This window comes from Lepidochelys kempii, chromosome 17 (genome assembly GCF_965140265.1).
Source record: "Lepidochelys kempii isolate rLepKem1 chromosome 17, rLepKem1.hap2, whole genome shotgun sequence".
Taxonomy (NCBI): Eukaryota; Metazoa; Chordata; order Testudines; family Cheloniidae; genus Lepidochelys; species Lepidochelys kempii.
This window is the reverse complement of record NC_133272.1, coordinates 566217-579152: the sequence shown is the minus strand read 5'-3', so window position 1 is coordinate 579152 and position 12936 is coordinate 566217. Positions and strand designations below refer to the sequence as shown.

The following is a 12936-nucleotide window of genomic DNA, read 5'->3' as shown; positions in this document are numbered from 1 at the left end:
AGGAGCAGGAGCAACAGTGGTAGGGAACGCTGCACGCAGCAGGTGCCGTGGTGGGAGGAAGGGTTTCTGTATGGGCTGTGTGGTTAGAGGGTGTGTCAGGAAGGGAAGTACCCAGCACTGTCAGCCGTTGGTATAAGAACTTGAGTTCTCGTTCCAGTATGACTTGATTTCATTTCTAAGTGCTGAGTCCTGGTTCTGACTGGTTTGCTTCCTCCTCAGCTGCTACTCCAGCTACTTGCGCTGCTGGCTAACTTGCACCAGTTCTTCAGTGGCAAGCTTTAAGTCCCTGTCTAGCAGCTAAAGCTGCCAGTTGAAGAACTGTTGAATGTAGCCACTCTCGTCTTGTCATTTGGGCTGTCTGATGTCAGCTGGATGCACACGTTGGGAGAGCAGGATGGGTGAGTCTTCAACTAATTTGGATTAACCACTTTGTGGGCTGAGGGCTGACCACCTTGCTGGACTATGAAGAGCCCTCCTTGATCCTGATCTGGAAGTTGTACTGAAAGCAGAGCCCTGGGGTTGTGTGTGACACTCGGGAAAAGTCTCTTGCCAGTGGATACTCTGAGCCTGGCAGGGGGGCGTAGGTAGAACATAAAGGGGAGTAAGTATGTCTCCATGCTAGAGGTGCAGTTCTTGCACCCTGGTAATGTGAAGACCTGCAAAAGAGTCTTAAACAATTGTCCTTGATGTACAGAGGTCATGTTTGAACCATTAAACGTCTAGAGTAGAGGGACATGGTGGAGGTCTCAACTGGACTGGGAGCTCTCGCCTTGGAGAGATGGGATGTGGTGTCTAACAGCTCTCCAGCCTCTGTAGGCTTCCATGGTAGATGAGAGCCTGATGCCTAATGTTAAAACATGCAGGAAAAGTTGCCAACCCTTCCATGCTGCCTTCCACTGTCAGAGAAGCAGAAGGGCCCAAGCCCGGCTTTTTCTCACTGATTATCTTTGCAGCCTTCACCTCACCAGCAATTTGGACTTGTAACCTGCTTCCAGTCACAGGAGGGAGTGCACTTCGGCTCACCCAGTAGACCTGGGCTAGCCCTGGGTGACTTGGTAGAACCTCATATTCTAATTTGCTGATGGACACCTGACTCTAAGACAACTTTCTGTGCTGGTTACAGCCTTGGAGCCTAATTGCTAGGGGCAGTGTGGGAGGCTTCCTTGACCTGGACTGATGAGGACAGTTTGGCCTCTGTGGTCCATTCAGTCCTTGACTTCTACTATAGCTGCCAAGCAGGGGTCCATTTCACACCAACTGTGATGGGTTTAGTCAGCAAAGGACTGCTGAAACCACACTCCAGGCTTCTCCTGAGCTGCTCTTCCTCACCCCCTGATGACTTGTGAGTTCACACAGCTGTGCTGTCCTGATAGGTAATGGCGGTTTGTTGGATAGGAGTGAGTTGGCCTCCAAGGGATGTGCTGCCAGCCCCTCTATAGGGCAGTGGTCCTTGGACCCCTGGGGACCTGCACCCTGTTTTGAGATTTCCAAAGGGGTCTGCATCTCCATTTGAAATTTTTTTGGGAGTCTGCAAATGAGAAAAGGCTGAAAACCACTGCTGTAGAGCACTGTAGTACTGATGTGGAGATGGCAGGGGAAGTGCTTGGAGAGATAATGGGACATAGGGTGGAGTGTTGATGCTGGTTCCTGGGGGAAAAGCATGTTGTGAGGGACAGCCAGGGCCTGCCCTACATGTATGGTAGTGTGGTGGGGGGTTGCACTCCTGCAGGACCCCCTCAGCACAATGGAATGGGAGGAATGTGACTGCCTGTGTTTTAGGTTCTTCTGACAATAGCTGAATAGCCTGGGGAATGTGGGATCAGTGACTATTTCCCCACTCAGGCACCCTGCCTGCTCGAGCTATGTAAGCAGGTAGGTGCCCCTGTGTATGTTACTGGAATGTCATTGCTCAGATGACGGTGCTCCGCTTTAGTCATGGCGAGCAGAAGGGCCCATGAGGGGAGTGGGAACTGCAAGCTCTCTGAGGCATGCTAGTGGAGAATCCCTGTGCTCCGAGAGAAGGCTGTCTAGTTTGGAAAGAAGAATGAAAGTGCTATAGCTTCACCATCACAGCTGCTGAGAAGGTAGTTGCTGTCTACTCCCTGCCCTGCTCCCATAGGGGAGGGAACTGACATGCATATGGCCATGACACTGGCAGCATCACAGCTGCCCCAAGTAACCCATGGAACTTGCTGCTGTAGGGTGAGGCATTTGTATATATGTGCAGCAAAAACAACTCTGGCCATGCTGAGAGGGCTCTTGGACTTTCTGCTCCACAGCAGACACTGATCAGCCTGGGGCAAGATGAAAACTCCCTGCCATGTGCCCCCATGCTCTGCCATATATAGCTCTGCTCAGGTCTGGGGCCAGGCCTTTGTCCTTAGCGATTACAGTCTGCCTCCCTATTTACAGCATAGAGCAGCCCCAGAAAGCAGCTTGGCAGGTGGTGGTTTTGGTCAGGGACCAGCCAAGCTGTTGCCAAGTGCAAGCCACTATCCTCCTGAGGCGGGACCCCCTCGCTGCAGCAGAAGCAGCCTGGAGGTGCTACTTTCCAGCAGGCCTGCTAAAATGAAGGCGGCATGGGCTGTGCAATGATCACACAGGCTTTCCCAGGGAGCGGCCCTCACATGGAGGCTAGAAAGCAATGGTGTAGCCTCTTCTCAGCATAGCCTGCCAGACTAGTTTCTCCCTGCCTTGCAAGTGTGGGTGGGGAGGAGAAACTGGCCCCTGAATTAGGAACCACCTGCTCCCTGGATGGATTTATGTTCACTCAAGCTGTACTTTGGAAGACCCATGGGTTACGAAGCATGTTCACCAAGGGATGCTGCTACATGGCTAACGGTCACATGGTTGAAAGAAGCTTCAGTGGCACAATAAGCTCTTGAGGGAGCCAGACTTGAGGATCCAGGTAGGCCCTCTGAAGGCTGAGCCAGGTGGGACTCTCGCTGCTAGGAGGCTGAGCTGTTGTAAAGTGGTCTGCCAGGCCATGGTCCATGGCAATGGAGTGGTTCCAGCAATGGGTCTTTGGCAGGAATACCATGGGATGATATGCCATGGGATGCCTTCCACTGGTTTGGGCTACTCGTTTCGGTCTGGGACCAGCACGGGCAGCAGTAGGTGCTTCTGTTCCAGGCGTTTCACTATCAACTTACAAGTAAACAGAGCTTCCTGGCTGCTGGAGTTTGTCCATGGATGGTCTTCAGGCTAAGCTCCGCCTAGTCCCTAACTCAGCTGGTTTTGGTTGGAGCTTGTCAGGCCAGAGCTGAATTTATTTGATCTTCAATCATTGTTAGGTGACCATGTGGGTGGCGGGGGGGGGAACGACACCCTCTGTGCCTTTGATCCATAGTCAGTCCCTTCTATTGCAGCTGGCTGGGTTTTCTGTCTTGTAAGGTCAGACGTGGCATCTGGCTTCTGCTCAGTGTTGAGCATGTGGTGAAGTGCTTAGGGGGGCAAAAAGCTGTTTTGAATGAGGTAGAAGCAGTTGCTTTATATGGGGCCATCTGAGCAGCTTTCTCCCTTCGGGCCACCCTTCTGCTCTGCTTCCACTTCCTCCATCTCAGCTGTTCCTACCTTGGAAGGGGCCTCCTCAGACATCTCTTGAAATACAAGGTGCTGCGAATCATGTAGCACTAAAGAATGGGACAGCTCTTCCCTCTTCCCCTTGCCCCTGCTGTCATCCCCACACTGTTTAGCACAGTTCAATCTTAACCATTTTTAGTGCCCCTCTCATCATGCAGGAGTCCACTGTGCTCTGCAAACCACACAACTACTTTTGCCACTGCTAAAATGCAGCTGCAACTGGGGAGGAACACTGAGGCAGCTTAGGCCAGAAAGTGATTGAATGCTCTATCCAATTGAAGCCAGCATGATTTTAGGCTAGCAGAATGCAGTTGCCCAAAGTTGAGCATGACCAGCTCACACAGCTTGACCCTACTCTGCAACCTGCCCTGTGACCACCAAAGAGCCAGTGCATTAAATTGCCTGTGGAAAGCAGCACCTACCAGCCAGTCTGGGCATGGGAGATTCTGTAACGCTTCCCTCAGGCACAGAGCACTTCCTGCACCATCTGGCTCTTCCTGTAACGTCTCCTCTCCAAGCAGAGATGTAGCCTGAGATCTGATAACATTCCATGCTGCGGGGGGGGGGAAGTAGCACATAACCGAGGCTGGGGGTTGAGATTCCTAGGGCTGGGAGGGGCTGACATGAATCACTAGAGGTAGGAAACACTGAGGAAACTAATGCAATATTTAAAGTTCCCAAGCGATGCTATTGTAGCAGGCAGGCCTCAGCCTAGGAAACCTTTAATGTCCTCTAACTTGCTCTGGCACCGTGTGCCCCTGCTCACGAGAGGAGGTGCAGTATTAGTGAAACTGCATTACGCTTTAGCTCTTGGACAGAGAGCATGGGGCTGGATTCTAGCTGCGTGAAAGACTTTTATCTAGGCTGCAGCGCCCCTTGCTGGAGAAAAGGTGCCTCTCTGCTTTGCTGTTAGACGTGCTACTAATCTCCATGAAATCTCTTCTCTCTTACTGGCCGCTATTCAGGGGCATTTTTTAAAATAGAGCTGTCAGACTGACGGCAGGGTGGGGATATGAGCTTCCCCTGTTTGCTCAGGCCCTGGCCCTGGCCACCATTCAGCTGAGTTCCAGGAGAACGTGGCAGCCTGCTGTTCTTCAGCCCAGCGGCTTTCCCGCTACAGAAGAGAAGACAAGTTATGTCTGGTTGATCTGGCACTTCTCTTCTCTCCCCCGCCCCGCCCCCAATAATACACTTTCCTGGTTGCTGCCCCCAAGTAAAGAGAAGGGATGTTGTGGCTGTGATTGCAGACAAGAAAAGCAGGGCTCCTGCTCTATTTCATGCTGGTTTTTATTTCTCCTAAGTGGGACGACGGGGTATGGGAAATGATTATGCCTGTGGGGGTCTTACTGAGCCCCTAGGCAGTCTCAGGTTAGGCTTGCTTCATCCAGGTTGTATCCGAGGACCTGCAACAGAAGACAGGACACTGAGGAAAAGGCTGCCTGTGACCGAGTGCTCTGGGTCAGGCAGGGCTGATGCTAACAAGGCAGCAGTAACCTCATGGGGCATGAACTTAGTGGGTCAGCTGAGTTACTCACTGGGCCTCTGCTTTTGAGATTTGTCTGCCAGAGTACATGACCTCAGCTACCAGGGAGACCATGGGGTCAAAGTTCAGGCTGGCTACTGCAATCACGTAATCATCCCTGAAAGAGAAAAGCCTCAGCAAATGAGAGATTCTCCCCTCCATACCCTTGAGTGACAGAGCACTGCAGCCTCCTAGAGCTTGAGGGACTGCTGGCCCAGGGCCAGCTTTAATAGGCTCTGAGCTGGGCAGGTGCTGGCATCCCCCATGTGCAGTGACAGCGGAGGCTGGTCCATGGCGAAGGGTGGGTCTGTTAACGTGCCCAGTGCCCATGGGGATCAAGCACTGAATATGAATCAGAGCAAACAGATGCTGTCCTGCTTCCTGCTTCTCCCTTCCTCTCTCCAGGGCTGATATGCCTCAGTCTCTGAATCCTGGGACCCTGCAGTTTTAATATTGAACCTCAAAAGGAAGCTTTTCTATAAATCAGGGAGGCTGTTGAAAGATCTGCCAATCTTCTTCTTTGGGGGCCTGTTCCCCCCTCCTGTGCATGCCCCTGCCACAGTGCAGAAGCTGGATGGACAGCATCCCCGTTGCACACACCCTTGGAAGGATGGTGTGGAGCGTGCCCCTGCAGTACTGCCAAGGACCATCCCCAGGAGCTACATACAGGCTGTTCCCCAGAGCACCACGGATGTCTGTGCTGCATTCTGCGCAGGAAGAGTAAGTTCTTGGCAGATATGCTGGTCGGGTCTGGCTCTGACTTGCCAAGAGTTCTAAGCTAATTGGGTTACAGATTCACTCACTTGATGTAAAAGACCAAGAACTTCAGCTGCTCCAGATTTCCCTTCACAACAGTATCTGTGTATCCTTTCCCATAGCCTGCAAACGCAGAAGATGCAGTGGGGCCTAGGTCTGGGTGAATGCCATCATGCCCCTTAAGCTTAATGACCAAATAACTTTGGGGGTGGGGGGAGGAGACTGCTCAGTAGACCAGTGGAAAGACCCTGAGGCGGGAGCTGGGCTGCATGCTCTATGCAGTGAGGGCTCTGGCCGTGGCCAAGGGGAGAGAGGGTGACCCTTGTCTCCAGGGCCCCAGGGACATGACCTCTGACTCTAGTGTCCTGGGCTATGACTTGACACTGGGTTTTCTACTTTCAGCTATAGCTTCCCCAAATTAAAAAAGGGGCTTGGGGTGGGGGACTTCTCACCCTCACTCTCTCTGATTGACTTGGAGAATGGTTCAAACATCTCTCTGGGTGCTTATTAGGTCCCCATCCCTGCAGTATCTGAGCACCTAGCTCTGCAGAGGTATGGGGCAGAGGAATAGCGGTTGTCCCAGCTTTTCTGCTCCCCTCCCACCTGCATAGCGGATGCTTTTTCCGAGCAGCGAGGTCCAAAAGAAGGGAACTGTGTGCAATGCCTTCTGCTTCTTCAGCATGTTTAAAGCAGCAATGTGACCTGAAACGACCCAGAAAACCCCAGGAGGGGAAAATGTATTTTTCCAGAAGATAGTTTCAGGGGAGACTTTTAAAACTTCAGGTTCATCAGCTTATGAAGCCTGTCTCCTGTCCTGGCTCAAGGTGGGAAGCAGGATATTGCTTCCAACGACTGACTCGTGCTGGCAGCTGGGTTGGCTGGAGCAGCTACCCACCTCTACGTGCATGACCCCTTCCCTTCCCTCCCTCTGCCATTTGGTCAGAGCTGGCCCCATTGCATGGCACGTGAGCTGGTCAGTGGAGCTGGGGCTGATCAGTGGGGCTTGAGCTGGTTTGGTGCATAGACAGTGGCTCTTCATGTCCTACAGCCCTTGCAGCCTTGAGTGACCACTTCTCAAGCCTGTTTTCCCAGCTGTGTTGGGACGGGAGGCAGACACAGATAGTGCTGTTGCTCCTGCAGTCCCTCACCATGAGCCTGTGCCATCTGCCAGTGACGGATGGTGGCGGTCGTCCCACCGAACAGTGTGACTGGAAATGAAGTCACATCCCCAGCAGCAAAGACTCTTGGGACGTTGGTTTGCATGAACTAAGAGGGGAGAAAGAGTGCGATTAATGAACTAACATGCGCGGCACCTTAAAAGTGATGTGTGCATGCCTCACAGGAACTTACGCACCAAATCCACCAGGATGGCACCTCTGCGGTCCAGAGCAATTGAAGTGTCCTTCAGGAACCCTGAGTTGGAGGCGACACCTTTGGGGAAAGATGAGGAAACTTGTGAGTTGGGCTCCAAGCAAGGGGTGTGGCAGGAGTGACATAGGCCAGTGCAGGAGGGAGCACAGCTGCTTAAGTATCATTCAATCCAGCATGGGCTGGAGTCGGGCAAAGTGCAGTAAGAACAAACAGCAGCATATGGAGGTGAGGGTGACAGTGAGAGTTGCATGAGGGGTACAGGCCAGGGGCTGGTTGAGCTTGAAGAGGGGTAGCCAAACCCCAGCTCTAAGCGGGGCAAGGTATTTTGGTAACAGGCGCAATAGGTGTAAGAACAGATCCCTGGAGGGGGACTGCTGGAGCAGTACTATAGGAAGGGAGAGTGTAAGGCAATCAAGCCGCCAGCATGCCATGCTCAGGGTATCTCGGGGGGCTGGAGTTGGTTGGGGCTAGGGTAGAGGGAGTAATTATTCTCTTGGGAGTTAGTCTTGGAATGTGAGCCAGCCAGGCTCTGTTTTACGGTGGGCGGCAGTGCTTTGGGTTTTAGCTAGGGTTGGATACGCAGAGGTCCTGGAAGGAGAGGGGCAGCATCAGTACGATGGTGTCTATACAGAGCAAAGGCGTACTGTTTAGTCTCTTACCTATTCCCACCACCACCACATCTGCAGGTAGCGTCTCTCCACTGGCCAAAACAGCCTCTGTAACCTAGGAAACAGGCAACACCATTCACTGAGACGGTGCCTCAGAACCTCCTCCGCCCAGAGACACCCCCAGCCTGCCCTCGCTACGGCACTTTGCTTCCCTGGACCACCCAATCCATTTTTCCGGGCCCACGAGACTCTGACCCTAGGGGCAGTGGAGAGCAAGCTAGTGCCTTTGTAGGCAATACAAATGTAGGGTTTAGTGGCCTGGGAGCCTGGAGATTACACGGGCTGTGGAAGGAACACGGGACGGGAGTGGAATGGTATAGGCCCAGATTAGAAGCAGATTTTGGTAGCAGTCCAGGTGTGGAGCTGGTGTTAAAGACTTGCTAACCTTTCTGTTCTCTCCTCGCAGCTCAGAGATTTCAGCCTTCATGTAGAATTTCACTCTTTTATTCTGCAGCATCTGAAACAAGGAAGAGGAATTACCCTGGCCCAAAATGGCTCTTCTCATCAGTGTTCTATTCCTGATTAATTCAACAATTACACATTCCTCCCCTTCCAGAAACCCAGGCAAATAGCGGGGCCACTGGCCAGCTCTGCCCACTAGGGTTCTCCAAGTACCCCCCAAGTTGGTCCTGTGGATGAGAGAGCTGGCATCTCCTCCAGCTGATGGACAGCCATGCCCCCTTCTGGGCCCCCAGCCTGTGCTGGGAGCCCTTGCACATAAGGTGGGACTGTTAGCTTGGGGGAGATGTGGGGATGAGAGGAGACCAGTGTGGCTAGGGAGGGGTGGCTGGGAATAGCCCCTGTGTGTGCGCGCACGTGAGGGAGCTGTGGGCAAGGCAGGTAGGGAGGGGTAAGTGTTGCCTCGGGCACAGAGGGGGCAGGAGGTTTGCGCTCATGAGGTCAGCGTAGGGCTTCCCCACCACTTGGATTTGTGTGCATTCTCTGTCTGCTATTAATTATACCTTCATGGCAACGCCTCCGACCTGAGGCCCCAGCACTGCCTGGAAGGGGAACTCCCCTCTTTCCACCACGCAGATGGTGCTGGCCTTGTCTGAAAGGAAGGCAGCTACCTCCATCCCTGCACACAATGGACACACCTGCAGTGAAATTGGCACAAGCATGCACGCACACGCACACACACACACCCCTTCCCCAGCACCAACCTTCTCCCTAGAAATAGGGATGAAGCTGGAAACCTTTTACCCGGGGGGGTGGGAAGGGCGTCAGAGATGCTGCCCCTGCTGCCTGCTTTTATACAGCCATGGGGCTCCTCAAGTATCAGTCTCTAGTATCCTGAATCTTTCTGGGATTCACCAGGGATCCAACTACCAGGAAGGGCAAAGACTTCTCCATCCCCCTATGCACCCCACTAGCTGCACGTCTGGCCTGTTTCCCTCCCCAGGGCACAGCAAACCTTCCCCACTCTCCCAGGTGGTGCTGAACGAGGCAGCCTGCACTCCTGAAGGATGAAGGGACACCTCCATAAAATAAATCCCCTTCCTCCAGGTCTAAGTGCTGTTTGCAGTTCTTAGCACTCCCAGAGGAACGGCTTGGCGGGCACTCCCCATGGAGTAATGCACAGCCCAGAATAGCAGGGAGCGGCCACCCATGGGCAAATGGCCATTGGTTAATCAGCACACATGGTGAAAATAAATTTCAAGGCTCTGCTTATAATTAGTGATCTGACCCCACCCCTATTCTGACTTGTTATGTGCAGTCAGGCAGCTGCTATGCCAGTCTCCTACCAATGAATGACGCGCCTAGAATCACCACCCTCTTGCCAGTTGCTAGGTGGAGAATCCTGTTAGCATCCTCTGGGGTTTGCAGGGAACACACATTCTCCAGGTCTGAGCCGGGGCACTGGAGCTGCCTGGGGCTGCAGGAGAGGAGACGTCAGTTACAGTTGCCATGCATCTTAAAAGACAGCTGTGTCTGCCCATCCGCTGCGTGCACAGAGACGCACCCACCCCACCCAGAGGCTCAGGGAGCTGACCGCCCTGAAGAGGTCAAAGGCCTGCTGCACTCAGCCCATCTCAGGCCCCTGTGCCAGGCACACGTGGCTGCCTCGCTTTCTCACCTGCTGCCTGTCGCAATGAGGAGCTGGTCGTACCTCTGGAAGGCCCCATCCTGGAAGTGGGCTTTCTGCCCCTGTGTGTCCACGGACACCACCTGCAGCAAGGAAAGGCACGGGGCAGCGTACTGCTCACTCCTCCATTCCACAGCCTGCCTTAGTGCATAGCCACACAGGCACCTGTGTGCCCCCAGCCCAGTCTGCTCTTTGCACCCAAGTACAAGGTGGGAGAGTGCTACATTTCCCAGTTTGGAACCCAAAGCTCCAGTGTGCCATATGCCCCCTTCTAAAGTCACCTCCCTCCCATGGGAGTGCTGCCTGTCTGCCACTAGTTTACCCCCATGTACCAATGCTCAGCAGGTAACCCTGACTTTGGTGTGCAACTCCCAACATGCACTGTGTGTGCCCACACAGAGTGACTAATCAACCCACCATTCCAGAGGAGAACTACAGTATTCTGCAGCAATGGTCCCCTGCTCCCAGGCCAGTGTTTGGGACAAGGACTGATCTTTTGATAAAGGTGAGCTGCTGCCGCTCCTTCACCTCTTTTTCGGTCCAAACTTCTACTCCATGAGCCTCAAAGAAGTCCTGCTGCCGCAGGTAAATGCTCTCTAGTGTCTTATCCATCGCCTGGAAGCGAAGCAAAGCACCAGGAATGAGGAGCAGCTCCACAAAGCCAGTCGCACTGTGCAGGAGGTTAACAGCACATGGGCTGCAACCTGGATCTGGGTTTCTGGAGTTTCCTCATGGGAAATGTTCGCAATGGGCAATAAGAAAAGGAGTACTTGTGGCACATTAGAGACTAACACAAGTCTTTTCTTTTTGCGGATACAGACTAACACGGCTGCTACTCTGAAACCATGGGCAATGTGTTTTCTTATTAGTAAACCAAACTGCCCTCCCCCAAGCCAACCATGTCTATAGCAGGAGAGGCTGCAGGGAATGGGGTAAGATCACTGGCTCAGAACTGCTTCTGGCCAAGGCTGTCCCACGAGGAGGCACTGTAGGGAGTGGGTAGGGACAGTTGGGTGGGAGGGATAGCTCAGTGGTTTGAGCTTTGGCCTGCTTAACCCCGGGTTGTGAGTTCAATCCTTGAGGGGGCCATTTAGGGATCTGGGGCAAAAATTGGGGATTGGTCCTGCTTTGAGCAGGGGGTGGGACTAGATGACCTCCTGAGGGCCTTTCCAACCCTGATATTCTATGATTTGCTGGACAATGAGAAAAGGAGGACTTGTGGCTCCTTAGAGACTAACAAATTTATTTGAGCATAAGCTTTCGTGAGCTACAGCTCACTTCATCAAATGCTGTAGCTCATGAAAACTTATGCTCAAATAAATTTGTTAGTCTCTAAGGTGCCACAAGTCCTCCTTTTCGTTTTGCAGATACAGCTAACATGGCTGCTACTCTGAAACTTGCTGAACAATGTAACCTCCCTATAGACAGGCTCTGCTCACAGCCCTGGGTAACTGGGCTCTGCTGAAGCAGCTGGAGCTCTGACTGTGGTTCACTGACTGAAGCTTTTACTAATTCCTGACCTTCCCCCCACCCTCCCCAGTCCATCCCCTCAATCACAGTTCTTAAGAGAAGCTCTGGCCATGCACAAACCTTGCTTAGTTGGGTCCTGTCATATGGGACATGCTTTTCTTTGGTTACCATGATGATCCTGCCTGTAAAGCCTTCCTGACGAAGTGTTTCTGCACAGACCAGTGCAGCTGTACCTGTGAGAGAAACATGAGTCTCACCCCTTCTGGCACGACTTACTAGCCACACAGGAGGAACGCTCCTGGCACCCCTGGAGAAGAGCCCAGCAGACCCAGCATGTGCCCGAGGGGCTGACATACAAGCTACATAACCAAAGCACAGGTGCTTGTGTTCAGACTGTCTTCTGATTCACTGACCTCCACCCAGGAGCAGCATTGTGTTCTCGTTGCTCTTGCATCGCTCACTCATGGCCTTCAACCTTCGGTCACTTTCAAGGTCCTGGTAGAAAGAAAAGAAGAAATTATTCAAACAATGGCAACTGGTCCCTGGACCACCTTTGCTGTGGTTACTCAGTGAGAGTAGGTGAGATCAGTACCTTTTTTTTTGCAGTAATAAATACCTTCCCGTCTTCCACTCGCACCTGCAAAAACCGAAGGAGAGTGGGATTTCAGTGCACAGCTGAGGCTGCTGGGAATTTACTGAGGAGCCTTTGCTTTGGAGTGTGTGTGTCCTGCAAGAGAAGGCTGCTACCAAAGCCTGGGTTACTCTGGGGCCAAGCGGCACTGAGGAGGAGGAGGGTGGGCACTGGAGGTGGGGTGGTCTTCAGTGAAGGCACAATGAGTATGTGGAACTAATAAGGCACCCTGATGCCAAAGAAGCAACCCAGGGCTTTCAGCCTAAGGAGTCTCTCAAAGGCAAAAAGCTAGAGCAGCCCTAGGGGGAAAGAAAGCGTGCTGGACGGTCTCATGTTTCACTCTTCTAAAGAGTGAGGAGCGCTAGTGCCTCTCTGCTGAAGGTGGGTTTGGGCAGGTCACATTTGGATGCTTCTGTCCAGCTGATCACCCAAGCCCACAGAATACCACGCTCCATCTGACAAGTTCAGAGTGACTTTTAGGCACCTTTCAATGCCAAAGCAGCTCAAACAGACCCTGCTAGCACTTACAGAAGTATTACATGATTTGTTTTCAGAGAGTTGTGAAAATCCTTCTTCCTTTCAAAAGCTCTACTCATCAATGTGGGGCAAGGGGGCTAACAAGGCTTCTGAAAAGGCATTTAGGTCCTAGAGCCATATGGTCCCGAAAACCAGTACTTCAGTAACCACTGTGGAGAGTGGTGGCCAGGGAAGAGAATTCTAACATTTCCACAGAATTGCTGGTGAGGCCAGGGCCCAAGCTGGATGTAAAGTGGCAGGTACTGGAATGGATGAGGCAAAAAGGGGAGCAAATACAGAGTAGACAGAACAAGCTGAGATGTAGAATGAAAAG

At 52.6% G+C, this 12936-nt stretch overlaps 1 protein-coding gene across 7 annotated transcripts in view; it reads right to left on the bottom strand.

Moving 5' to 3' along the window:
• Positions 1 to 4673: 4673 nt before the first annotated feature.
• LOC140899867 (apoptosis-inducing factor 3-like) overlaps positions 4674 to 12936 on the bottom strand; it is a 19064-nt gene continuing 10801 nt past the window's right edge. For 4 of the 7 annotated variants that reach the window (XM_073316054.1, XM_073316058.1, XM_073316059.1 and 1 more), the window contains 15 exons: positions 12048 to 12092; positions 11869 to 11950; positions 11576 to 11688; positions 10514 to 10600; positions 9977 to 10068; positions 9645 to 9775; positions 8862 to 8977; positions 8285 to 8356; positions 7891 to 7954; positions 7215 to 7291; positions 7009 to 7126; positions 6464 to 6562; positions 5908 to 5983; positions 5118 to 5222; positions 4674 to 4985 (listed from right to left, as the gene is read on the bottom strand). In XM_073316054.1, coding sequence (XP_073172155.1) covers positions 4952 to 4985; positions 5118 to 5222; positions 5908 to 5983; positions 6464 to 6562; positions 7009 to 7126; positions 7215 to 7291; positions 7891 to 7954; positions 8285 to 8356; positions 8862 to 8977; positions 9645 to 9775; positions 9977 to 10068; positions 10514 to 10600; positions 11576 to 11688; positions 11869 to 11950; positions 12048 to 12092 — 1311 coding nt within the window. In that variant the 3' untranslated portion in view covers positions 4674 to 4951. The remainder of the gene's footprint in view (positions 4986 to 5117; positions 5223 to 5907; positions 5984 to 6463; positions 6563 to 7008; positions 7127 to 7214; positions 7292 to 7890; positions 7955 to 8284; positions 8357 to 8861; positions 8978 to 9644; positions 9776 to 9976; positions 10069 to 10513; positions 10601 to 11575; positions 11689 to 11868; positions 11951 to 12047; positions 12093 to 12936) is intronic. The other 3 variants (XM_073316055.1, XM_073316056.1, XM_073316060.1) reach the window with 3 other exon arrangements.